A 26,261-nucleotide genomic window follows, 5' to 3' on the forward strand; every position below is an offset into this window, starting at 1 on the left:
GCGTTTATCTCGCTCAGGTTGCCAGCACTGCTCTGACCGCGAGTTGACATGGTTGCTTAAACCGTCTTTTAACACTAACTCTTGGACCACTTTCAGTATAGTTTTGCACCTACTTGGGAATAAATTTCATATTTCAACCAAGTAAATAAACAGGCCGCATAAAAATATAATAAGATTAGCAAAAAAAAAAAAGAAAGTGATGGGATGCCCCGAACATCGAGTTGTTAGTTATGTGCTGGAGCTGGCGGGCCTCCTAGAAACGATCATGTATCGGGTGGTTTTGCGATGACTTTCAATAAAAAGGAAAAATTAGTTTCGGAGCTGTGCATAGGATTTTCAGCTCTAGTCTCAGTAGGAGCGCTCCCCACAGAGCTAGCCAGGTGTGTTAACTAGACTGGTTAATAAATTGACGTAATTACCCGTTAAAACTGTCTGTAAATGCCACATTCTTTTATGAATACACAGCTTGCCTCAAGTAAAAAGGTTTGGTTTATTGGTTTGGTTTAATAGGGATTAACGTCCCAAAGCGACTCAGGCTATGCGGGACGCCGTAGTGAAGGGCTCCGGAAATTTCGTCCACCTGGGGTTCTTTAACGTGCACTGAGATCGCACCACACACGAGCCTCTAGAATTTCGCCTTCATCGAAATTTGGCCGCCGCAGCGACGTTTGGCCATAGTAAAAACGTTCATTACAAGATAATGCAAGCCTGCCGACGGGAGATCTGCGAAGATATTGATTGTTAAGTTGAAATCTCATATGAAAAAATTGCGGAAATAATTATTTGCCGTTCAGAAATATTTCGTCCAGAATTGTGCGGTATGTAAAACAATTGGCGGTGGTTTAGCTCTGGTTAAACCTGGAGGATTGCGAAAGCAACGAGCAGAGAGAGAGAGGCGATGGAGAGCGCGCGGCAGTGGCGGCGGCACATCTGAGTCACCTGCGCAGCGACGGCGCGCCGTGTGACGTCACCGCTCCTCGCGCATACGCAGTTATGGCCTTTGATCAGGTCCGCGAAATGGCTCGGTGACTCGCGTAGTGTTGCTTTCGCAACAAACATTTTTCCCGGAGTTCACTTCACTGTTTCTCCCGATCAGGAGGCTGCAGTTCGTCCCGGACTTGCTCATTGTGTACGGCCACTACCCGTTCGGCGACAGCACGGTCGGCAACTGCGCCGTCGTGCCTCCCACCCGGTTGCCGACGCCCCCCTTGCCAGCTCAGTTCCGAGGCAGCTACCTCTATGACTTGGTGAGTAAGAGGACTTGATTATTGACAAGCTTTGTTGACCTCTATTTGGAAACAACCATTGCAATGTTGAGAAAGAAACTGGCTTCCTTCCGGTGTTTCTTACAATGGTGCGCAGTACCTACTTGCTGCTGTTTTAGAGGCCACTATGCGACTGTCCGGAACGGCCTCCGTGCTTTGGCTGTGGTGCTTACATGACGCACTGCTCATTCTGCGTAGCCTTGAAGGGCGAGAATAAATGTGTTTGTCAGAGCGTGCAATCCTCGAGCAATGAGTGATATTCGAGTCTCGGCGCGAAATAATGCAGGATGCCACGCACATCAATATGTTCTTAGGTTCTAGTAGCCTATCGCTAACGGCACGTCAAGGTGATGTGGTAAAAGCTGTAACAAATTTTCCTGGGAAATTTCCAGGAATAAAAAATGTAAAGCCGCAATGCGGTGGGTATTCATTTCAAAAGGGCACAGACCCTTTCGCTCAGTAAAAAGAGAAATAGGCCATCATATCGGACATGACAGAAGTAAAACGGCAGAATTGAAATTTTCACCGTAACCAAAACATTTCCTTAACCATTTCATGCCCGTCTTTCATGCACGTAATAATCGTTTTTTTCTTAGTAGTTCTCAGCCGTCCAAACTCTTCAATAAGAATCGCACTAGTACTGGAAAAGAAGTAGTGTATTTTTAGGCCAGTTCTGTGCGGAATTCATTGCGATCTCAAATAAAATAGCACTATAATTTACATTCACTTTGCCACCGACTGAATAACTTTTTTTTCTGCCCTGGGGTCATCTGCTCACTAGTGCATTTTTTCGCAGCTTGTTATGTTCTCTGCTGGAGTTAACATAATGGAGAAATATTGTTTAGAATCTTACCTCAAATATCTTTGTTTTATTCCTTCCAATGTTCCTGTGCTTTCTCTTTTTGTGCATATTTTTGTTTGTTATTTATCTTTGGGTTATTACGTTACCTTGGTTTTCTTTCTTTAATTTTATATACTTTAATTGTCTTTCAACTTAAACGTTGTAATTTTTAGCTTTGGAACAGGAGCTCACCCTTGGCAGTTTTTAACTCGGGACGTTCTTCCTCTACAACACGAATAAACTCTTGTATTGAATGTACCGCACTTTAGAAGTAATCAATGAATGTTATATCAGGGGGGTTAATACTCGAAAGATCGTTATATCCGAGGTTGCATATTCAGCTTCGTTATATGCGAGGTAGTGCACTAAGTTTGTTTTTAATACTTGCACTTACTGAAAGATGGCGGTTACCTTTGCCGCTTGCACAGACCCTTCTAGTGCTAAGACAAAACTGCAAAGGGATGATAATGGGCATCTCAGAGAACCACGTCAGTAATTTCTAGTACGAAGTTTTTTGAAAGATTGAGATGTGTTGTCTGGCACACTGAAGAAGTCGCAATAAATGGATAGTGAAATCCTGTTCACTAGTTAGCTGTCAAATTCTGGCACTTAACATCCGAGGTTTCAGGCAGTTTTCACCTTTGAAGCAAGCTTTGAAAGTCTGCAGACCAAAGGTTGACCTCAATGTGCTTCAGAATGTCTGGCATCCCTCTGTTGCCGATGTTGAAGTGAAATACAGGGTCACACAAACCAAACTTCAATGTTGGTAGGCTGACAACCAAGCAATGTGTCTCAGACGTTGTGCGTCCCTCTTCTGAGCGTTTTAGTTATGAAATTCAAGCTGAACTATACACGGATTTTAACAAACACTGATCATGATTCTAACCTAAAAAAACTACGAGAAAAAACGACTAATGCCACAAAAATTAGGGAACTGTTCTGCTCGAAATATTTTATTTTCGTTTTCGGGAGATGCGCGTGGTTACAAGTTAGGTGGTATCTTTGGAACGATGTTTATTATAAAAGTAATTTCTTTTTCAGCGTTTTCAAAAAGAAATCCGTATTCATGGGAAAATTTTAAAAACATTTTATAATATTCAATTTTTGAAGTGGCCTCAAATTTAAACATTTATTTCGGCGCCGGATTGTATTCCGATATTAGCACCCGAGATATATGAAGCCACGTACACAGCACCCCATCCCGTGAAGCTGTAAGAGCGAGCAGGGGGGGGGGGGGCAGCAGTTCGCGCGCTGGACCAAGAAGGAAATGTAACACGTCCACCAACCAGTTGCGTTTCCCGATGGATCTCACTGCCCATGCTTCCCAGCCGTGCAATTTTCGAATGGCACGTGGTACGGCCGAACACCTTCGGGTAATGGCACCGATGCATTCGCTTTTTAGAGGCTAATACTGCTCTCATTGATAGCCAGCTGCATATCTCTAAATACAACCAACTGCCGGACTGTTTGGTTGAAAAGTTTTCTACGAAGATAAAGTTAACAAGCTTACCAGTGAATAGCTAGCTGTCTTCTAACTTCCGTTAACGCTGGTGTTATTATGCTGAAGAACCCAAATTCATGTCTACACAATCCGATTATGAAAAAAATTGCAGGGATTGAACCCATCTCAACCTAGTTTACAGAGCGGAAGCTCGATTAAGCATGGTCAGACACGGTATGTTGTGGTTCAACTTAATTGCACGTTAAAGAACCCCAGGTGCTCAAAACTTCCGGAGCCCTTAACTACGGCGTCCTTCATAGCCTGAGTCGCTTTGGAACGTTAAATCCGCATAAAACCAAAAAAACTAAAACCAAAACTGCATAGCATATCAATGACTTAGTTGTTGCTTGATTAAAAAGAAGACTTGATCATACCAATCATCAGATTCAATCAGCCTTCTACAATACACAACCGGATGGTTCCAACGCGCGACTCTCTGCATTATTATTTTCTCTTATTATTCTTTGTAGCGTCGATGTTGAGTTTGCTATTCATATTTGTCATTGAATAATCACTTTTAAGGCAACTGCGTTTCTTTTGTATAAAGAATGCGGTTGCTGCTCTCATATGTTTGTTTTTTTGAACACTCTTCAATTTTTTTTGCATTAGCCCTTTTGTATTTCTGTCATTTGAACCATCTTGCTTGTACGCTTTGCATTTTTCCACCATTCATATGTGTATTATTTTGGCATGCAGTAGAAAGCATTTGTCCTCAATAATCTATTTGCTTTTATTCCATGGATCCATAACTACCCTTTGGCTAAAGATCCAGACAGTGATGTTATGTACTGTGCTGAAGAAATGATAATAATAAAGAATTGAATTGAATTTAATTGAACTCCTGCATGGCTACCCAAGCAACACAGGTATTCGGCCCAGTGTTGGACACGTGTTGGCAAAGGCCGGTACAAAAAAGGACCAGAGTGAAACCATCTATTTCCATCATTGGGCCGATTAAATGGGCTACTTGAATACTGGGAACGTTAAGCAATGCTTGGCGCATTTTATTATCTTATCAGATGAACGGCGAGTCACGTGGTTCAGCGCGACTGCGAGGGGAGCGCTGAATCACGTTGTTCAGCCCAGTCGCAAAAGCGAACGAACGCTGCCGGCTCCAGCGAGGCGCAGCCGCGCCGAGGCGAGGCGGTCACATGATATGACGTCACAGCCACACTTCCGATCGGCCCATTGAAGGTCATTCTTCCGAGATACACGACCTTGAGCGCTTCACAGGAGGAGTAGAGCTTTCGCTCTGAAAGTGCTATCCGGCTACGCTGAAACGCCCAGCTTGGGAATGGCAAGGGGAAACCGCAAAGGTGTTCCTCAGAAGTCACAACTGCCTTTTCCCTCACACAGACGGTCGGCCCCCAAGCCGTTCTAGAGCTGCAGAGGCGGCAGGTGCCTACCCACGCGCTGCTCTCGGTCACAATGAAAGGTCGCAGGACAACGGCTGCTAAGGGAGAGCCGCTGGAGTTCTTCTCGAGGTGTGAACCGAACCCCGGAGCGACGTCTTTCGGCAGCTACACACAGGTAAGCGTGTGCAGCTTCACCATAGGTCACCCGAGCCCCTCATTGGGTAGCCTACGGCAAATATACCCACCTACTGTGGACAAAGGCATTGTTGAGCAGCAAACAGTTTTCTAACGCAGTTTTTTTTTTTCATAGAATGTATGATTTCGCTTTAACATTCAATATGTCCGCAGCCCTCCCGACGGCAGTCTTGAATTTTTTTTCTATTAACCTTTTTGCTAAAGCATTCTTCATTGCTTTTTATGGCAGTCTTCACAGTTCAATGCGGTTGATGGAAACACTTTAAAAGAAATATTTTGTCCAAAAATGTTGTACACGGCACACGGCGTTGAGGTTTTCTTGAGGTGTTGAGGCTCTTCGAAAGGGCCTTCATGTGGGGACGAGTGTGTATACTGAGGCGTGCACTTTCCTAAGGCGCCTTTTAAGATCCTTTTGCATTACAGCGGGAGAAGTACGAACGTCGTCCTCTGAGGCAAACAGCTACAGTGTTGACGCTTGTGTCACGTCAGGAAGAAATACTACTGCGTAAACTTGCTGCAGAAACAAATTCTTGGCTACGTTGGCCAATACCCAAGGAGGAATGTGTCAGAGGAAGCGGGTGCTGTCGACGACGTAAACTTGATTAGTTGCCACTATGCCAGGGGCAGCGCATTCAAACACGACACAGTGGTTTGTGTGGGCTGTAGACATGGCCGTCATTACATTATGGGGCAATTTATTACATTATGGGGCATTATGGGGCAATATGGGGCAATTTCGTTACTCCAGACGAAGCCATTCGCTAAAGATTGTGCTGTGTTTTTTAGGACAGCGCAGAGGAGTATATTGTTTCAAGAGTCCAGTTACGATGTTCTTGATATGCAACAGAAAAAAAATATCGCTGAATTTATGCCTCATTTCACACCCTTCTTAAGTTTTGTCGGAAATTCGCTTGCGCTCTGGCACCTCCACTGAATTGCCAATGTGAAGTGTGTAACTAACAATTTGAGCACGTACTGAAATTGACTGAGAGGAACAGTTCCGTGGTTAAAACAAGAAAGAGTGAAAGAAAGATGTCATGACCCACGGAGCAGCGCTTCCTCAGCCGATGGCTAGAACATATAATGCACGCGGCTGTAGAAAGTAATATGCACGTTCACTCAAAGCTCGTGAAACGAGGCAGTTTACGTAGACTGAGGAATTTCTTTAGCAGCAGTTATTTGGCGACAATGGAGCAATTAGAGAGCCCTACCGATATTCGAATATCGGTAGGGTTCTCTAATTGCTCCATTCTCTGGGCAAAGACCAGAAAATGAGGCAGCGGTTGTATCCTTCGGTAACGAAGGAGATATAATTAATGTTTAAAGAATAAGCACCCTTCGTGGTTATGTGCAAAAGAACAGCCGTGTTTTTCAGCACATCGCACACGGTAAAGTTTCATTCAAGAAATTTTATAACAAATATTTACGTAGGCACATGGCGTTAATTTCTGCTCACTTTCCGCTACGACGCAATTGCCGCCAGCAGTTTTTGAGGGGGACTTCCTGCACATTTGTCCAGGTGTGCATGGCGAGAAATTACGCGTCGAATCTGAGGTACCAGCCCCAACACTACGCCATGCTTACCTACGATAACAACCGGGCCATGTTTGCATACGACAACGAAGATGGCCTGGCCGCCAAAGTATGTATTTTGCTCACGATGTTTTTCCCTTTTGCGCGAACACAACATGCATTTGTGCATATCGTTTAGGCCATGTTTGTGCCTACAAATTGGAATGACTCTGTAAACCGCCCAGAGCTATGTGTACAGTCACGCCGGAAAGAAACGCGAAGGGCGCGTGTGAACAAAAAAAAATTGCCGAAGATTACTTTACTTCCTAAGGCGAAATTTGAGCGCAGCTCATCAGCTGTTCCAGCTTTTCGATAGACTGAGGCAAAGAATTCGAGCAAGACGTGTATGTACAATTACAGACAACTTGTTATTTTTCACACGTTTTCCTCCTTCAAGAAACACTCCGCTAACAGTTCTTGATTGTCAAACAGGAAGCTTTGTGGTCGCATAAGTAGATGGATAATATGCTCGACTTTCTGCACCAATGCCTGGTTCTCAAAGACGAGGCTTATGAAAGTGTTTCGCGAGGCAGCCGCGGAAAGCGTCACAAGTGAGAGGAACGGGATGTTCTCCCGCATGAGTGGTAAGAAATTCCTGTTTGTCTTCATATGTACAGCCCCCGTCAAAAGTATACAGCCCAAGCGGTTTGCTTCTAAGCTCCTTAGCGGGGCTCCTTAACATGTCTAGCAGTCCAAAACATGGGAGGGTTGAGGACGCGATGCCATTCCTCTTTCGAGAGGTTACGGTTGCTGAAGATGCATAACGAGGCATGTAGCAGGCCTCACAAGCAAACCCCTGGGCTTTATATGTTGTGTTGTTGTTGTTGTTGCTGAGAGAAGGATGAAAAGGAAAGTGCACGGGCCTGCCGACTGGCTCCAGCCGAGCCACCACCACTGCCACGTGCAGATAGAAGAGAGTTAAAAGATAAGAGGAAAGAGAAAAAGGAAAGAAAGGAAAAGACGCGGGTCGCAGCAAGAACCGCGTCCGCCGAAGCGGACGCTGGCTGAAAAAACAGACAAGCAGCCGTAGCCGCGCTTCGTCACCCGGGCTGTATACTTTGGTTGTTGTTGCGACTGAGAGAAGTATGAAAAGGAAATTGCACGGGCTTGCCAACTGGCCACAGCCGCACCTCCACCGCTGCCACGTGCAGATAGAAGAGAGTTAAAAGGTAAGATGAAAGAGGAAAAGAAAAGACGCTCGCCGCAGCAACAACCGCGTGCGCTGAAGCGGACGCTTGCTGAAAACAACAGATAAGCGGCAGTAGCCGCGAATCGTCACCACCTCCCTGTATACTTTTGCTCTTGACGGGGGGTATACATTAAAGTCCTCACCTACCCTGCCACCTTGCTAGGTGGCAGTTAATGGTTGATCGCGAGAGTTCGCTCACCGTTGTCAGCGCTAACACATGCAGCCCACATCTCTCGCTCTCATCCCCCCACGTACCTATAGGCGCGATTTAGGCGTCCGCTTACCCAGAGAACCAGTTACGCGCAATTCCTTTCCTTAAAATTATCGGAGTGGAAAGCGTTGTCAACGCCAACGCCAATGAACACAATGACCTCCTACGGCCTTTGGCTTCAGAGCCGCGTTTCTGGCAACGTTTTCAATGTCTGCAGCCCACATCTCTCTCTCATCACCCAACATACCTTATATAACCGCAATTCAGGCGTCCACTGACCCAGAGAGCCAGTTATGTGACCTTCCTTTCCTTAAAATGATCGGAGTGTAAAACGTTGTCAACGCCAAGGCCTATGAACTGAATGAACGCCGAAGGCCTATGGCTTCAGCACCGCGTTTCTGGCACAAGGTTGTCAATGCTTGCAGCCCACACCTCTCTGATCACACTTCGTATCTATGAGCGCGATTCAGGCATCCATTGATCTAGAGAGCCAGTTATGCGCACTTCCTTTCCTTAAAATGGCACAACGTTGTCAACATTGTCATGCAGCCCACATCTATCATTACCGCCACGTAGCTTAAAACGCGATTGAGGTGTCCACTGTTCCAGGATGGTAGTTATGCGTCTTTGCTTTGCTTTCCAAGCTCCATTGGTTTCGTAGCTTAAAGCGCGACTAAGGTGTCTAATGCTGGTCAACGGCGACGGCAACGGTGACGCCGCGAAACGCGGAAACTGGCGCTAAAGAGCTGCGCTTTAACAAACAATTAACCGTACACTTTCAGCTGAAGTATGCAGAGAGAATGTTTTATGTTTCTTGGTAAAAATCTACCAAGTACGTATTCGTAAACTTGCTGTAAACCAGTATCTGGCTTCGGCGTAGAAAAGTACGGCTTATTGGTGTTCGCGCTTCGTTCTGACCTGACGTGCTGCTTGAGAAAGCAGTTCTTGAAACGTTATCTCTGGTCGAGACTGGGTTGCTCACTCGCCCACTAATGTACTTGATCACTTGAGTTGCCTCACCAAGTCAGCCAATACTAACAAATTATTTAACATTGCTTCTCATAAGAATGCACCCTTTTTTGTTCTCACCATTCTTCTCGGAAGCACGTTGGTGTAGCATTATTTAAAAAGTCAGGAGAGGGGTGCGGTAATGGTGTTTACAACAGTATATTAGCGCTTAGTATGAAGTAAATAGTGCTTCGCCAGACTGCTTCCTTCTTAGCGAAGGTCGATTAGTATTGTACGGCGTTTCAAAATTTGTGCTGGGTATGTAGTGCAGTGCAGACCGTCTCTGAGGCGTTATGAAGCTGCACAAAGCCTGCTCAAGTTAATAGTGTGGCTAGAAGCAGAATTATATTTATAAAAGCTTCATCATAATGTTTTGCCTCGAGTACCTTTATACTCCTGCAATAGTAGAAACAAGGATCGAAGTTTTGTAACTCGTAAAGTAACTATTACTCTTTGATCTAGAATCTCCACCGCAGACTGGTCCTTAGATACCTTCAGCAGTCCCAATCATACACTATTCACTAGCGAGGAATTGTAGAGTTTGCCAATGTGTACACAGTTCGTATGAAGGAGACATTTCAGGGATTCCTACATCCGTTGTTTCTCATTCAGGAACTATGGCTGAATTAAATATCTAGAAATATTAACAAGCACCGTTTACTGTATATAAACTAGTGATGCAAAACCATCGAGAAATTGACTATCGATAATTTTTTGAAACTATCAACAAGAAAAATTGTCGATAGTACTACTATCGATAGTACTATCGATTGTCGAATCGATAGTATTACTATTAAATATATTGCTATCGACAGTATTACTACCGATAGTACCGCCGTCGATAGCAGTACTATCCATAGTGAGACTGTCGATAGCAAGCCTATCGGTAGTAACACTATCGATAGCAACACGACTGATATGTTGCAATTTGCTGGCCAGTGATATAGCCAAAACAGAGTCGATACCTTATCGGTTTTTCGGTGTTATGAGGCTTAACATCCCAAACAGACTCACGCTATGAGTCATGCCGTAGTGGAGGTCACCGGAAAAATTTCGACCAGCTGTGGTTCTTTAAAGTGCACTGTAATCGCACACTGCACGGGCCTTTTGTCGTTCGCCTCCATCGAAATAGAGCCGCCGTGGCCCGGGTACGAACCCGCATCTTTGTAGTCTGCAGCCGAGTACCACAGCTCCCGTGCCACCACGGCAACACTTGTGATAACTGACTATCAGCAGTATTCAGTTGATGCATTTATGAAATATCTTGTGTACGAATGAAATATTTACCGAGATCGCCTCAGCACGTGCGAATTATACGAGTTTCACGAGCTTTCTCAAGTTGCGCGATATTGAGCTGTCTGATCTTTTTGTTTACTGAACTGCCGCATCCTCATTGCAACATGGTAGTCTAGAACTTGCGGGGTAGTATCTCCCTTGCGTTTATTGTATGGAAATGTAATGCGATTCATATCAACAATATTGTCGATGCTGAGGCTGTAAGCATGGGAGTGGTTTATCGCTCAAACCTCGGAGGTATTTCCAATAGAATACTAGATGAGAAGGTCATCTTGACGCACGAGCTAGATAAAAGCTAAATATCAGCACACAATCACAGAATACAGGAAGCAGTTCTACATAAATATATCTATTTATGTATCGCATCGTAACGGAGGCATTCCATAGCATGGTGGCCGGAACAAGAAGAACGAACGTTAATTGCTGTGCATCTCATTATTTGAAGGCTCGTGACAGTTTCACATATGCACTGCGCATGTCAGTTGCCTTTTTCTTCTATACGCCGAGCTGTGTACGAGTTAACCAATTTTAATGATAACTGGCGAGTTGGGAAAACACACTAGAGTTAAAATAAAATGACCACCGCTTTAAACTGAGGCGCAAAAGTGGGACAGTTCAGCTTAAAAGATAGCTGGGACAGGTCGGAAAAATGGTTGGAACTGCATCCGATGAAAGAACAGACAGCACAACTTGTGCTGGCTAACACTGCAGACGTCGTCTTGCTGACGTAACCGCTGCAGAAATGCACTTCGCACACACGCTTCACAACTAGGACATTCACGACACAAAAACTTTATCCAGCAACTTTATGCAGAGAACGTCTGCGGAGCTCGGTGACGCGTAGGCGGCGAAAACGGCCGAGTCCTGTCAGTCACTCATATTATCACCTAAATACCACACTCTCGAGAAACCAAGCTTAAGTTGCTGCTGGTAGGCGCGGTTGAATTGACCGATAGTATTAGCGGCAGTACTGATCGACAGTACTGATCGACAGTATTATCGAAAGCACGCTATCGGTAATACCATCGATAGCTTTTTACCATCGACAGTTCGATAATGACTCAACTATCGATAGTATCGATAGCACTACTGACAGTGTTGCATCAGTAATATAAGCTCTTCGGCCGGATGACGGAGCTGAATATGGAAGGGTACCCTTCAGAGAAAAACAGATGGAAGACAAGGACAGGAGAGACCAACGTTTTTAGATCCCTTTCAGTTTGCAAGCTCCCCCGCGCCGCGCCCGAGAAAGCGGCCCCCGTCCGCTTCCACTCACCACGCGGCGCTGCTGTCGCTGTCGGCCCGGAGGCGCCGGAGCGCTCGCGCTTGGCAGTTGCTGTGACAGCCTGTTCTCATCCGCGATAACATTGGGAGCGAACACGTCGAACTCAAATTTGCTGTACTTTTGGAGCTGGCACGTTGAAACTTCGGTCTCATGGTTAAAGAACTGTTTCACCTGGCTAGTAAGGGTGAGATAAAGAGCAGGCTGATGCCAGTTCGCAAAAGACCAATCGTTTGCATTGCTCTTTATCGCATCACGTTTGCGACGTTTAGCGCTGATGATATGCGTATGTTGGAGTAGAGCTATCAATATTTCTTCGGGAGAATGCACGAAACATTAATGAAAGGATAAAACTAGCGATGTTCCGCTTCTAGATCAGTCACGAAATTCCGCGCTATATTATCAACGAAGCACCGCACATGCGAGCAGCATTTTGCACGTTCTTTAGAATTCCAATTTCCGAGAACCCAAGTATAAATGCAGACACACTTAGCTGGATGCAGGGAGGGAATAACTATAGAAGAGCTTTTTATTTGCAATGATAGCACAGACAGGAGCAGCGTACTGCACTTTCATTTTTAGATTGTTAATTTCATTGAACACAGACAAGCATTAAATGCAGACACACTATGGCATGTAAAAGTGGCCATATGCTCTGCACATCCAAGCCGAACAAGGTTTTGCAATTCAAGCTCGTCTAGCAGCTCCCAAAAAACGTCCCTTTCAAAAACGGGACCTTCCTTCAAAGAAATCAAGATTGCTTTGTTTACAATGTTGGCAAACTCTAGCATCTTTTTGGTGGGATGCTTTAAGCACCCTTGCTTGAAGCTTTTCTATACTGTAAGATAAGCGTCACTGCCAACAACTGGCACAGGACAGCTGATATCTTCCATGCTGATATCTGCTGGCTGCTCCAAATCAGGCGGCGGTGACCATGGCGTAGACGCGAAGGGCCACGCTAGTCGGGCAAACAGCGTGGCGAGCGCCACCGCACGGAAGGAAACGGAAAGGCGACAATCCGCGCACCGCAGTTTTCAAACTGAAAGGGATCTAAAAACGTTGGGAGAGACCATATAAGCACACGCGCTGTGCCCGAAGCGATATGATACCCGACAGGACGGAGGTTGCGAGTCACCCGCTTTCGCTCTCTATTAGTGACGACTTTAAATCCTTCAAGACCTGCTCCTGCCCCCCTTCTCACTTTGGTGTTTTTATTGCGGACGTTTTCTTATTTGCCCAAATAGTGATACTCTTGTAAAGGCTACGAAAAATCAAACTCACAGGAAAACGGGCTCAGAGCGCGGCCTTGAGCCTTCTGCCGGAGCCCGGCTTTCGCAGGAATCTCCCCGTGGTGCTGTTAGCAATTAGAGCGTGTCAACAGTTTTCATGGTGCAGTCCAAAGCAGATAGAGCAGTGATGCAAAGTTACTCATCGCAGACGGATGTAAGAGTTTTCAGGAAGATGGTTTTATGGCTTGTGAGTGTTTAAGGTCCCAAAGCAACTCGGGCCATGAGGGACGCCGCAGTGGAGGGCTCCGGAAATTTTGACCACCTGAGGTGCTTTAACGTGCACTGACATCGCACAGTGCATGGGCCTCTAGAGTTCACCCGTCGCGGCCGGGATTAGACCCGCGTCTTTCGGGTCAGCAGCCGAGCGCCACAAGCGCTGAGCCACCGCGTCGGCTCTTTTCAAGTAGATGGGTCATAGTATTTATGCTATTGGCACATACTGAGATTTTCTGCGACTTAGCACTATGATTTCTTTATACTTTTGTCTCAAGATTTTTTCACCTAGACTAGAATATTAATCTTCGTGCATTTCAAAATCTATAGACGAGCCCTCAATCAGGATATATGTTTTTTGTAATTTGTCCTTATCGTTGTATGCATGATGCAATCAGGCCTTAGCCTCTTTCAAAGTTTTAGACAAGCATATTTTACTCATGGGTTCTTGTTTCATAAATGACAGTGCCATATTGTACTAGCCTGTTTCACTGTACCCATACACTGCATGATGTAACCGCCGTTATTATATTCTGAATTATGCCTTACACACAGTTCGTTCATATAATTTTAAAATAAATCTCCCCATCAACTCCTCAGGGCTTTAGAATCCAAGCTCAGGCAAATCGTCTCAATGTTTTATTTCGTTGTGGTTTACATCCAGCTATGCAAGGTGAAGAAGGAAGCTCAAGACGTGACATTCGGCATCGCCGTCTACGACATCGACTACGACGACCACGCCAATGTGTGTGGGTCGCTGAACAAGTTTGGCGGGCACAGCCGACTCAAGGCGCTCCGAAAAACCTTGGACTACTATAGAAGTCTGGCCAGTCAGATTTTCAACGAGACGTCGTGCATGGCGTCTGCTTCCTGAGGCCGAACTGGTTGCGCTTTCTGACCGCAGCAGGATTAACACGTACGATTCTGAATGTTCCACCAGTAAAATATAAAATACGTCGCAGGAAAACAACAACTGTAGAGGAAATTTGAGCTTTTTATTAACAGGAAGTATCTATGAACGCAATACTCACGCAAATAAAATAAAATTCTGCACTCATTGTTTCGGAATAATTAGAAGAGGCGCATGACATTCTTTTGATTAATTAATTTCCGAATGTATGCGATTAGCAAGTCTTCAATGCAAAAAATAAAAACATTAATTTTGATGGGATGAAGTTGGTGTCCGTGCATAATTCCGATTCAGTATACGCCACTATGGAATTGATGCCACACCCATCTAACATCTGATCTTTGCCCGCCTGTATAGTAGCCGCCTTTACCGCGGCAAGAAAATTCCTTGCCGCGCGAAATCTTCTCTAAATATTGCGTTAAACTTATTTCCCATGACTCAATTGGACCCCGTTGTCATTAGTGTGCACTAAATATATATATATATATATATCATCAGCCTGACTGGAAGTAGCGCTCGTCCTTGTCTGTTCCTTCTTCGTCCTTGTTGTCTTAGCGCTTGAAAAATGTCAAATCTGCACCAACTAGCCCGATCCGCTACCCTCCTGACTACGTCCACTGCAGGGAAAAGGCCTCTGCCATGTCTCTCCAACTAACCCTGTCCTGCGCCAGCCGCGGCCACCATATTCCCGCAAATTTCTTAATCTCATCCACCCACCCAATTTTCTGCCGCCCCCTGCTACGTTTGCCTTCTCTTGGAATCCACTCTGTTACCCTTAAGGTCCAGCGGTTATCTTGCTTTCGCATTACATGCCCTGCCCAAGCCCACTTCTTCCTCTTCATTTCAACTAGGATATCATTAACCCGCGTTTGTTCTCTCACCCACTCCGCCCGCTTCCGATCTCTTAACGTTACACCTATCATTTTTCTTTCCATAGCTCGCTGCGTTGTCCTTAACTTAAGCTGAAGCCTCTTTGTTAGCCTCCCCATTTCTGCCCCATAGGTGAGTACCGGTAAGGTACACCTGTTTTATACTTTTCTCTTGAGGGATATTGGTAAACTGCCATTCATGATCTGAGATAACCTGCCATATGCGTTCCACCCCATTCTTATTCTCAATTATTCTAATTATTCTTATGTTTAATAAATCAGATCGGCAATCAGATAATTCCTTTATTTTTTAGTTTGTATTGTAACACAGAATTTGAGGAAATGTTTATTATTTGGGGAGTACAAAATTTCCTTCTTTTCCTGGCAAGGAAGATTTCATTACAGTTATTTCCATGCTTCCCAGTACATTTGCATTCCTCAAGAAGAATTTCTGAGAAATTCAAATTATCGTTTTCTTCCGTTAAAAGTAAAATATAAACTCTCCTGGGGACACGTAATGCTGCACAGTATGTAATTTATGCTCTGCTTCACAGGAATTGCTATGCGTAGTAGTTCCACATACCGAATATTGTAAACATACCGAAACGTCTTGGAGCATATGTGCCCAATTTAAGCAGTTCTCAAATTTAAAATGTTCACGCAATTAAAAATTGATTTTTTTACGATGAGAGACCACTATAGCTGCTGACGTTAAATGAACTAAGCATGTTCATTTAATATCAATAAGGTAACGAGGGAGCAACAATAGAGAGACCTTTACTAGAAAGCCAAAATTTGTATTTTCTCAAAGCAGTTCTGTTCGTCACCGCGAGATAGCGCCGTAGGTCCAACCACTCTGCTACGCCGTACCAGCGGAATGGTTCGCTAAAACATGCTCGCTGCACCTCCGCTCCTCATGTGCTGAGCGGGTGAGCGAAAGTGGAGTGGACCGTAAAACCGGTCACCTGAAACTGTCTATTGATATTGGTTGGTAATTAGAAAAAAATTAGATTCTCTTTTTTCTCCATTTCTACGACATATTTTAGACTGCCATTCCTCCGGCATATTATCCAAAAATAAAGAAACATGAAAAATCTTTTTCAACAATTATAATGAATGTACTGCAAAACTTTTGCAATATTGCAGTAAGGTATTTGTAAAGCCATCTTAAATAGGGCTTTTTTCATCGCCGACTTTATGCAGCAAAGACAGAGAAATGCCTAAAATTTTTGTACAAAAATTTTGAATCTTAGAAAATTGTAATGTACTGTTATGGAAATATTGTAGGTAATGGTCCATTCTTCAGATGCGTAGCGACATAATTCTTTTAAATTTTTTTTTTATCACTCGCATAGGGTAGTTAAGACGTCCACAGAAAACCAATGGGAAACACTTCTGAGGATCGAAAAACGTTATAGAAAAAAAAAATGCAAGCCTGTGGACGGGAGATGTACGGTTATACTGGTTGCTATAGTGAACTCTTAGAACATACGAATAGATTGCGTTGATAAACTCTTTCCCGTTTAAAAATTTTCGCCAGAATTTTGGCCATGCATTCCGAAACAATTGCAACATCAACCGTCAGCTCGCAACTGATCCGGTCATGATGAACACGCTTAGAAAGTACAAGTTAAAAACTTCTGTCATTATGACACAATCAGTTACAACGTCTGCATTAAGAACCCAAACTTGGTTGATCGCTTGTGATGAATTCGAACAGCGTCGAGTTAAAAATCGACAGTGAAGGCGTAAGCCCGCCGAATCACTTTGTGAAAGCAGTCGTCACGCGCTGCTGTGTGATGAAGCCCGATGCCACGCAGCTTTTAATTTCTAGGTTGTTGCAGCTACTGGCGGGGTTAGCCTTGCGGATTCTTCCGGCAATTGCTTCAACGTAGCGGCAATTAAATGCTGAATATGGCCCGGAAATCAGGCACATATCTGACACCTGTCTAATCTAGATGGCTTTAAACACAATCACCTATAACCGTCAACACTCAACTCCTGGTGTCACAATCTGCAGTCCTAATCCGACTCCGGGAGGAAGCATTAAAGAAGGCGTGAAGCATTCTTTCTACACGACTGTTTTTCGTGAGGGTAGACAATGTCCTGAAGGGAACTTTGAGGGGCTCCTGTATTATTGATTGAAGTGAACAACACACACCTTTTCTATGTTGTATGTCACTGCACACACACCACATGTGGAACACTGCGGAGACGATGTGAAACCCGTCTTATACAACCGCGAAGGGGTACGAGCAGAGACCGCGTGAATGCGATGTAGTAATGTAGCTTGGATATTTTCAGTCCCTTGGTCACACGTGGCTTGGTGGGTGCACTCCACACGGTTCTGAAATGGCCGAGCACCATTTCTCTAAACGGACTCTTCGCATCTTGAGGGCCCTTTATTGACGGATTACCTGAAAGTGCTGTATGGGCAAAACTGTCCGCCACCTCGTTGCCTATGGCACCCAAATGTGAGTGCACCCATTGGAATCGTATGGAGAATCCTCTGCTGCGCAGATTATGCACCATGCGTAGGGAGCTAAGAGACAAGGCATCAGTGGGGAATCCGCGCTTTAACCTTTGAAGGGCAGATTTTAATCCAGCATAATCGTAACAGGTTGAGCCGGACAAGACCCCAGCTTGCGTAAAGCCGCCTCAATTTCAACGCTTTCGGCCGTTGTGGAAGGAACGATTTCACTAAACCGTACAGACCTGGCAGTATTCAAAAAAGCAATGCGAAAAGCGGCTGCTCTAGCTGATTTGCCTTAACCGCAGAACCATCAGTGAAAATTTGAAGATGGCGGGCATACTCTGTTCCTACATGTTCGAATACGAGAGAATGCGTTACCGCCAAAGGATAACTGCGCTTAGCGCGCGTGTTAGGAATCGAGACCGCGTACAGTCGAGGCTCGCAAATGGCTAGGGTGGTTTCGACCACTTGTTTTGGTTTCGGAAATTAAGGCCTAAGGAACTAAGAATATTAGGTGACAAGTAGGTTCTGGACTAAGATATCTTTCGGGGCCGCTTCAAAGGGTCACCCAGCTGCCACCTCTCTCAGGCAGCCAAGTTTCCTTAGTAAACTTTGCGACACGATAAGGGTAAGAGGTTTCGATAGCGACTCATGAAGAGCGGCATTCTCTTCCACCTATGGAACTCCAAGGGCTCTTCTTAGGCTCTTCTGTGCAGTATTTCAAGACGGTCAGGCTGTGATACCGAGGGGGAAATTAAAGGCAGTTTGTACATTATGCGACTAATCACCAGAGCTTCGTTATGTCTGACCATTGAGCAATGGTGGCTTCCACATTGCTCACCTGCGATTCTAAAGATCACATTCAGAGGTGAAGATAGAGCCCAGACAGTCGGATCCACAGCTCGTCGCCGACGCGAAGAGAATGACGTCCAAAAGGAGCAAGTGAGTGGACTGACGAATTCAAGAGTGCCCAAGATCTATTTTCAACCGCTTATAAGCGAGCGCCTATTGTACCAGGATCCAGCCTATAGTTGTGATTGTTCCCAAGTGTATCTGCACAGCCGCACGCGACTTTTTGAACCCGTACGCAGTGCAGCGTGATATGGATGGTCCGAGCAGGCAGCTGAAGACTTCGGAGCAAAAAGGTGTTCTCTGAAAGAGCTCATGAGCAACAGCCGCTTCTCGGGAATGTCTCAGCGCGCGAACCCAGTCCGCACGGGCGCTGGATTCTCTGAGTTCGGCGTCTATCCCTTCCCCTCCTGTTCACCGCCTCCCCTCCCTACTCTTCTACCCCTTCCTCGTCCAGGAGAAGAAAATTGGGCGTCAAGGCATATAAGGGACGAATATAAAATGGTTTTTGAGGCAAAGAAATCACGCAGTAACGGCGGACACACGAACAGAGCCTTAAATGTATAAAGGAAGGTTTGAAATAAGAAACGAAGAAAGAGGTTCCGTACTAGAGTTCTCTGGAGTGGAGATCACTCCCACGTTCCTTCCCTCCCTTACGGCGCAGTTCAGGTGTCCACCAAGATGTGAGACAGATACTGCGCCATTTCCTCTCCTCAAAAATTAGTTTTCTGTTTTTTTTTTCAAAGGTGCCGAAATGCTCAGAATGAAAAGCCGATGATTGATTACGCTCAGAATGGAAAGCCAAACCTTGTACGATATGGCATCATACCCTTAAAGCGGAGCTCCAGTGTCATCTCAATTTTTTTTATTTCGAAAGCAATAGTATTTCCAAGAGCGGCTTTTCGCGTAGCGGCGGCTACTTCGCACGTTTGACCTTTAGAACGACCATGACATCACCATGCCTAGTGATGTCACAGCGTTACGTCCTACCAGGAACGAGAGACGGGCTACCAACTCGGCTCGTCGGGTAACGGCGGCCGCTTGGCACGGCGCGCCGCGCTCTTCTCACTAGAGGCCCTGCATATGCAGTATAAAACACCTGCTTTCGCAACCTACCAGGCTTAACCAAAGCTAAGCCCCCACCAATTTTTTTTTACCGTTTACAGATTCTTGCTTTAAAAATTGTGGTTTGGTTTATGGGGTTTAACGTCCCAAAGCGACTCAGGCTATGAGAGACGCCGTAGTGGAGGACTCTGGAAATTTAGACCACCTGGGGTAACGTGCACTGACATCGCACAGTACACGGGCCTCTAGATTTTCGCCTCCATAGAAATTCAGCCACCGAGGCTGGGCTCGAACCCGCGTCTTTCGGGTCAGGAGCCGAGCCCCATAACCACTCAGCCACCGCAGCGGCCGCTATAAAAAATTGCGAGAGATAAGTCTGCGCGGTATGTGCAGGTGGTTTGCACAGAAAGCCGGACAAAACGTATGTGAGACCTGAATTAGAAGACGCTAATTAACTAACGTACCGAATAAAATGTTTGCCTTTGATTTTAGGGCGCAAGAATATATCGGAATTGAAAGCTGTCAACAACAACGGTGAGGCCAGTTTTTAAATATTCTCTATCTGCAGTGCGATTCTAAGTATCGAACATCAATAATGCGCAATTCAAAGCTCGTTGAGTAGGCTTTCCTGCGTGCCTCCGTATTGAGCGATGTTATAATGTGTAAATATAGACACAATACCTGCATTTGGGTCGTGAAAAAAAGATGGATTTTGGCAGTGATACTGCGCGCAGCGAGCCCATTTTTTGATTATGCAACGCAGGAAAGGCAACTCATATAGCCCGCGTAACTTTTAGGAAAGACACATTAGCTTAAAATGGAACATTCATGACTGCATTGAACACCTGTACTTCTTAAAAACCCACCCCTTATGTAACACCCCGCAAGGGGTCTTTAAGGAAAATAAAGTGATGTGATGTGATGTGATGTCCGTGTCCGCATTTTGCGCTATTCTGTCTTTCCTGAGCATGCGCCAACACATCAAGCTACGAGTGCTTCTCGAGTAATTTTGAAGTGCGCAATTTCGAACCTCATTGCCAAAAGTAAAATGCGAAACTGCGCTCACCTTCAAAGCTGAGCCCTAAGTTTCGCTATAGTGTACCAGAATTAGGAGTAGTGGGTCGAGTGAAGCTCCGCGCCAGCGGAGCGCGTGAAGCAGGCGGCGACGAAATCTCGGGCCGCCGCGCGGCGGCGCTGCTGCGCCTTTCACTTGGCAGCCCCCTCATACTCCGGAGCTCGCTGCGATAGGCGCCGGCTTGTTACACGGGGAGCGCGCTCTGCCTTGGAGTGCATTTTCAGTGTGTCATGCTCTGTTATGCTGTTCAACATAGGTGTAATTCCCCAAATTCCATTGTAAGAAGGCAATTCAGTGTACCCCGTGACTTTCTCCAGGAAACAGGTAGGGGCCATCCACTGACCGTACGAAAATCGGAACACTTTGCGCGGCAATCTTAGCACGTGCACGCATATACGTAGGGTACGCGCGCTGGTTTCAACAAGATCGTCGTGGGCAAGCGTTTTTTCTCCGTAGGTTAATTCATGTGCGTTTTGATTTCACCTCTGCTGCGCTGTGCAGCCCATGATATTATGAGATGAGCAAACCTCGGCGGAGGAACTATTGTTTTGCTCCTGGATGTAGGACCGGCTGCAGTGGAGTAAAGGATGCTCCGAAGTTATCATTATTCGGGGTTCCCGAAGACGAAGCAAGGCGCCGCACATGGCAGCGCAACTTGCATCGTGCGGACAAGCCCCTAGAAATTACGGATACCGTGTGTGAGCTGCGTTTTGAAGAGAAGTACATATTAAGAGACTATGTGCATATCATCAACGGCAAGGAGGTGCGCATACCACGTGGCAAGCCATCTCTTTCGCCAGATGCAGAACCAAAAATTCTGCCCAACCTTCCCGCGTATCTGTCCAAAAAGCCCTCGCGCGAGAGACCAGCAAGAAAAAGAACGTCTTCGCAAGTGCCCAGCGACCTGTCGGCCAAGAGGCAATGCACGCAAGGGGATATATCACCGATTACTACGTCCCAGAATGACGAAGCAGCGGAGTTATGTCAGCCTCGCGAGAATTATGCGTTTCAGCTAAGCGAAGTCCCTAAACCATCTGAGGTCTGGGCACTGCACAAGTTTTGGAACTACGGTGGTGTTGCTTTCGTCCACGGCTCCCTCAATTCCACCAGTGCAGCTTTGCGTTTTCTCGGAAATATTTGCGAATTATTGCAAATAAAGCCATTTTGTATATATTTCCAATGCAATCAGACTTTTCACATGCCTGTGTGAGCTACAGTGAAAGCTCGCCAGCCATAAGTCACACGGAACGTTTATGACTTTACAAGAGAGGACTATCTGCCTTTCTTCCATAAATGTCTGATGTAAAATTAAACCTCGTAGAGCCCGAACAACTTGAGGAGCATACCTGCCTGATCACCAGCTACTCGCCGAGCTGCTGCGAGCGAGCGAGCGCTTGCCAGGTGAAGGGAACGGCAGCGCCATCTGTCGGCGTCGGCGCAAACAGCTTCAGCCCGCCGCCTTCCCTCGACCCACTACTCCTAATTCTAGTACACTATAGTTTCGCAATTTAATATTGCCCAGAGCAGTAAAAAATAAAAAAAGTTTATTAGTACGCTTTACTTACATTCAACTCTTTAACTTGTATAATCTTCGCATATTTGTACCATCCACCTACCGAGGTAGCCCTGACGCGTGACTGTTTTTGAAAATAAAAACCGTTTTAAGTTAAAAACATTACTTTTTATATTCATTAATTCGGTCACACATCGATCACACTCTCTTCTACTTCCTTGGATCTGCTTGCTACACTGCGAGGGAAAAGGAGGAAGACGGATCGCGGTCTTACTTGCCGGCCGCCTGTGTCTTCGCCAATCCCCCGTGTTGGGTACGTGCCATTTTATTTGAGGCCAACCAACCAACGAATCGCTGGAGGAACCATGAAAGAAAAAAAAACGAACCGCTCGAGGAGCTGTGGAGAAGAAGAAGAAGAAGCTCGCGCACACAGCGGCCGTTTCTCGCACCCTCCCTGTCCTCGAGCCGCCGTGTCCGCCATCTGGTCTTCGCCCAGGTCCTTTCTGCGAGCGAGGTGCCGTCCCATTTGGAGCGTCCCCAAGGAACCACGGGTGTCCCTTGCTGCTGCATCTGGCCGCCGCTCTCTGCCCCAGTCCTGCCAGCTGTACACGAGCGGCCACCAAGGGCTCTCGTCGAACCGGACAGCCTCCCCCTCAGAGACCAGGTGGGCCAGACACGTGTCAGTATGAGTGGAAGGCTTTGTTTCACGTCGTGTTCGCAAACTGTCATCGCCACCGAGCTCGACCACTAAGAAATGCAGAACGCCGCAGAAAATCAGTGGCTGTCACAGAGGCAGGGTTAAGTTGTTGTCTTTGCAGTTGAAGCTACCAGTAGCCTACCAGCAAGTGCCGTGTCGGGAACGATGCGCTGTTAAGCTCGGCCTCAATAATTGGACGTTTTGAAGCATGAGTTTAAGCCGACCATTGGACATGAATGCTTTTAGCGGCGTATTTTACTGACACGACGTTGTTCATGAAGGGAAGGTATCTGTTGAACGATATTTTACTGACACGACGTTGTTCATGAAGGGAAGGTATCTGTTGAACGATTCAAGCGATATTCACCCATGTGTCGAAGTTCGAATCTGTCAAACCTACTTAAGCACCTACGGTACGGCGCTATACTGCTCACTCCTTCTTCGATAATTGGATTATGGCCACGATGACCGGATATCGGTGGAGACTGAACGCAGGACATTATGGACCTCATGAATGATACGTATGGCGCTCTTAAGTGATGCAGCAGTGGGATTTTCTTGAAACTTCTTTTGGTGACAGATGTGCGACCTCCACTGAGAGGGAACGAACGAAAGGCGCGGCATAAGAAGTGCAAAGCCTGTGGCTTCATCTTGCACCCCTTCTCCTCCAAACCGCGGCATTACAGTGAGGTGAGAGCCACTACAATGTATTGTCGCCGATAAATGGTTGAAGAGCACAGCCCAGGTTTAATAAGACGAGATGGGCGTTCCAGACAGCAGGGCGCTCGAGCGAGGAACAAGACAATGTTCGAGCACCTTGAATGCCCAAGGCATGGCAAGTTGCCGCTTAAGCAGTTCGGTCGCGGTACGGCGCCGCTGATTGGTTCGTACGGTGGCAATATGCTCACGTATCGTTTTTCCTGGAAGGCGTGGAAATTTTTCTCACTTCTGCATTCCCGTTTAAGTCTTTTGGATTTCGAAGAAAACAGGTCCTCTACGCTTAATTTCACACCTGAGTCGTGTAACTGAGTGAAAAACCATGGCAGAACTGGATCTATTGAAGTAAATGCTGTCGCGGAACCAAGTTAGGTGGCCTTACTTGCGCTTGAAGAACTACCTGTGCTTAACGCATAGTAGAACGGTACACTTTTTGCGAATGCCGAACGCCTACAAAGTGTCAAGGTGTTTATCGCACATCCAGCTATGTCGGAACTCTCAGACTGTTCCTTCCCATGGAGGCAAGAAAGAACAGCGGTTGCTCTGTTGCGCCCCTAGTCTGCCTATGTAGGGTACCCTTTGCTAGGTCTATGTGTAGACCTCTCTGTATGTCCTCTGGTAGAGTGTGCATGACGTGACTATGCTGACACTTCTGACGGCACTGTGGTAGGACCATTCAGCTTGGCACATTGCCATGCAGCGTTTCATGCCGTGCCATGTTACAATGACTTCATGCTCGATGTAGCTACATGCTGGCCTATCAGCGTGTCCAGTTTGATCCGCTTCGCTCTTTCTCCCCTTGTCACTTCATCCCTGCATTAACTGGTGTTACGTCAATGCCGCACAACCGAGAAACGCGCTTGTACAGCTGACACTGTAAGGCCTTTGCCTGGCCAATTTTTCCTGCAGTTTAAAAATGAATACAGCGCTTGTCAAAATCAGTCCGGCACCCTGCACTGCTAGGCTCTACATAACCCTGGACCCATAACTAGACATTAGGCACCTCTCTGTATAGCCAATGCTTTTTTTGTTCCGAAAGCAACACTACGCTAGTCGCCGAGCAATCTCGCGGAGCCGAGGAAAGGCCATACTGCGCATGCGCGAGGAGCAGTGGCTTCACACGGCGCACAGCTGGCGCGCCGCCGCCATCGCTGCGCGGATGACTCAGAGGTGGCGCCGCCCCGCTGGCCAGTTGCATATGCGCAGTAGCGGCGCATAGCTAGCGTGCCGGGGCCGCCGCCGCTGCCGCGCCCTCTCTATCGCCCCTCTCTCCTCTCCGATGCGCAGTAGCGGCGCACAGCTAGCGTGCCGGGACCGCCGGCATGCCAGTTGTGTGTAGTGATGTAACTTGCTCCTCACGCATGCGCAGTATGGTCGTGCAAAAGCACGCAAAACGGCGAGACTGTGGGCAATGTAGCTCACGCAACAATGTATAGCTATACGCAGATGTCGCTTTCGCAATCCTCCAGGTTTAGCTAGAGATAAACCGCAGCCTATTGTTTAGTGGATATTTGGGAGACTGTAATGCACAGCTCAGACTCTGAGACTCAGCTGAGAATCATCCGACTGGCCGAAAACGCTCCCGGATCCAAGGACTCCCGGCCATCTTCTAAGCGAATGGTCTAAAGCTAACCCTGTAACTGTCGGAAAATATTTACCTACTACTACTACAACTACTACTGGGGTAGACGTCAACAATGGGTTTTGTAACTTCCTGGCGAAAACCCAGTGGTTTTTTCGCTGAACGCACAGAGGCAAGTGCAAATCTCCTTGCTGACCTTTTTTTGCAGGTTTAGTGCAAAAGGGCGACCGACGAAAGCAGTCCACAGGCAGCGCTGTCCACTTCTCGAATAGTTCCTTCGTTGCTTAGGAATACTTCTGAAGCGGAATCTGAAGTCGCCTAACCATGGGTAAGTCGTTGTAGCTATGCATCTATTGCTCCTGTATTCAAAACCTTGCACGTTCGTCCCATTTTCTTCCCCAACCATTCTCACATCTACATCTTCTTTTTCAGGTGAAGAATCAACCATCGAAGGAAGTAAGTGCTCAAGATCATACCTAACAGCGGTGCTTAATTCCAGGAAACAAGATATGCAAAGGGCTTGCGGCTATAGTGTCATTCACATTAAAGAAAGCCCACCATCGCGGATCAGAGTGCGCAGCTGGTATGGCGCTGCTCATTTCAACGGAATCAGTCACTCGGACGCTTGACGAGGACTAGACAGCAATCGATGTAAAGAGAGCCGCGTTATTTGCTCAGCTAACAGCATTATAGTGTATAATGTTCTCGGCGTCATTTATACTGCCGCAGTGCGCACTCTATACGGCCGCATTCTGTAAAAATTTCCCTCACAGTTCATTTGCTTCTTCGCCATTGGTCCCTGTTCCCGGTGACGTAGACCGTGGAGGTTGTGGTCGCGCTAAGCTTAGCACGAGCAGTTCCGTGATGCCACTTACTTAACAAACGTGCACGATACCCAAAACGCACTGGCTGACCGATGCCGACGCTGGCAAATCACACTGCCACAGCTGACATTTATTGGTCCTAATCTTCATCTCGCGCGAAAGAAATTGTGCGGTGGTTCAGCGAGCAATTGGCGCGTCATAGGCCATGAGTATTCACACCGGGTGCGAAGGCACTATGGCTACTAACAACGGCGCCGCGACCACACCATCCAGTCTTGTTATTCGTTTTTTGTTTTACCAGATCTCTCGTCGCCGGCAAATAAAAGGAAAACGACGTATTTTGCTACAAAATAGGGCCCTTGTTGCCGGATTTCTAGTATAGAGAAGCCCGTATCTGGAAGCGGAAATGAGAGGTGGCGCCACGATTTTCTAGTGGACACTATGTACACTGCATCATCATCATCATCCTG

The 26,261-nt window shown here is 46.4% G+C and overlaps 2 protein-coding genes across 2 annotated transcripts in view; both read left to right on the top strand.

Moving 5' to 3' along the window:
- LOC149346782 (uncharacterized) overlaps positions 1 to 14,091 on the top strand; it is a 39,261-nt gene extending 25,170 nt beyond the window's left edge. Inside the window, exons 6-9 of the mRNA XM_089541424.1 lie at positions 1,097 to 1,247; positions 4,964 to 5,137; positions 6,677 to 6,799; positions 13,882 to 14,091. Of these exons, the coding sequence (XP_089397550.1) occupies positions 1,097 to 1,247; positions 4,964 to 5,137; positions 6,677 to 6,799; positions 13,882 to 14,091 (658 nt within the window). The remainder of the gene's footprint in view (positions 1 to 1,096; positions 1,248 to 4,963; positions 5,138 to 6,676; positions 6,800 to 13,881) is intronic.
- A 6,884-nt stretch (positions 14,092 to 20,975) lies between these two features.
- Positions 20,976 to 25,255, top strand: LOC149346783 (uncharacterized). Its single transcript, XM_089541425.1, has 2 exons — positions 20,976 to 21,567; positions 25,176 to 25,255. Exons 1-2 carry the CDS (start codon positions 20,976 to 20,978, stop codon positions 25,253 to 25,255), a joined length of 672 nt encoding a protein of 223 aa, XP_089397551.1.
- Positions 25,256 to 26,261: the final 1,006 nt, after the last annotated feature.

The sequence above is a fragment of the Amblyomma mixtum genome, chromosome 4, assembly GCF_055824585.1.
Source record: "Amblyomma mixtum isolate Tamu chromosome 4, ASM5582458v1, whole genome shotgun sequence".
Lineage (NCBI taxonomy): Eukaryota > Metazoa > Arthropoda > Arachnida > Ixodida > Ixodidae > Amblyomma > Amblyomma mixtum.

Excerpts from the sequence above, each read along its gene's own strand:
- LOC149346783 (XM_089541425.1), top strand. The coding sequence starts at position 20,976 with ATGAGCAAACCTCGGCGGAGGAACTATTGTTTTGCTCCTGGATGTAGG. Across the intron at positions 21,568-25,175 it reads CGGCTCCCTCAATTCCACCA|GTTTAGTGCAAAAGGGCGAC; the intron begins GTGCAGCTTTGC and ends CTTTTTTTGCAG.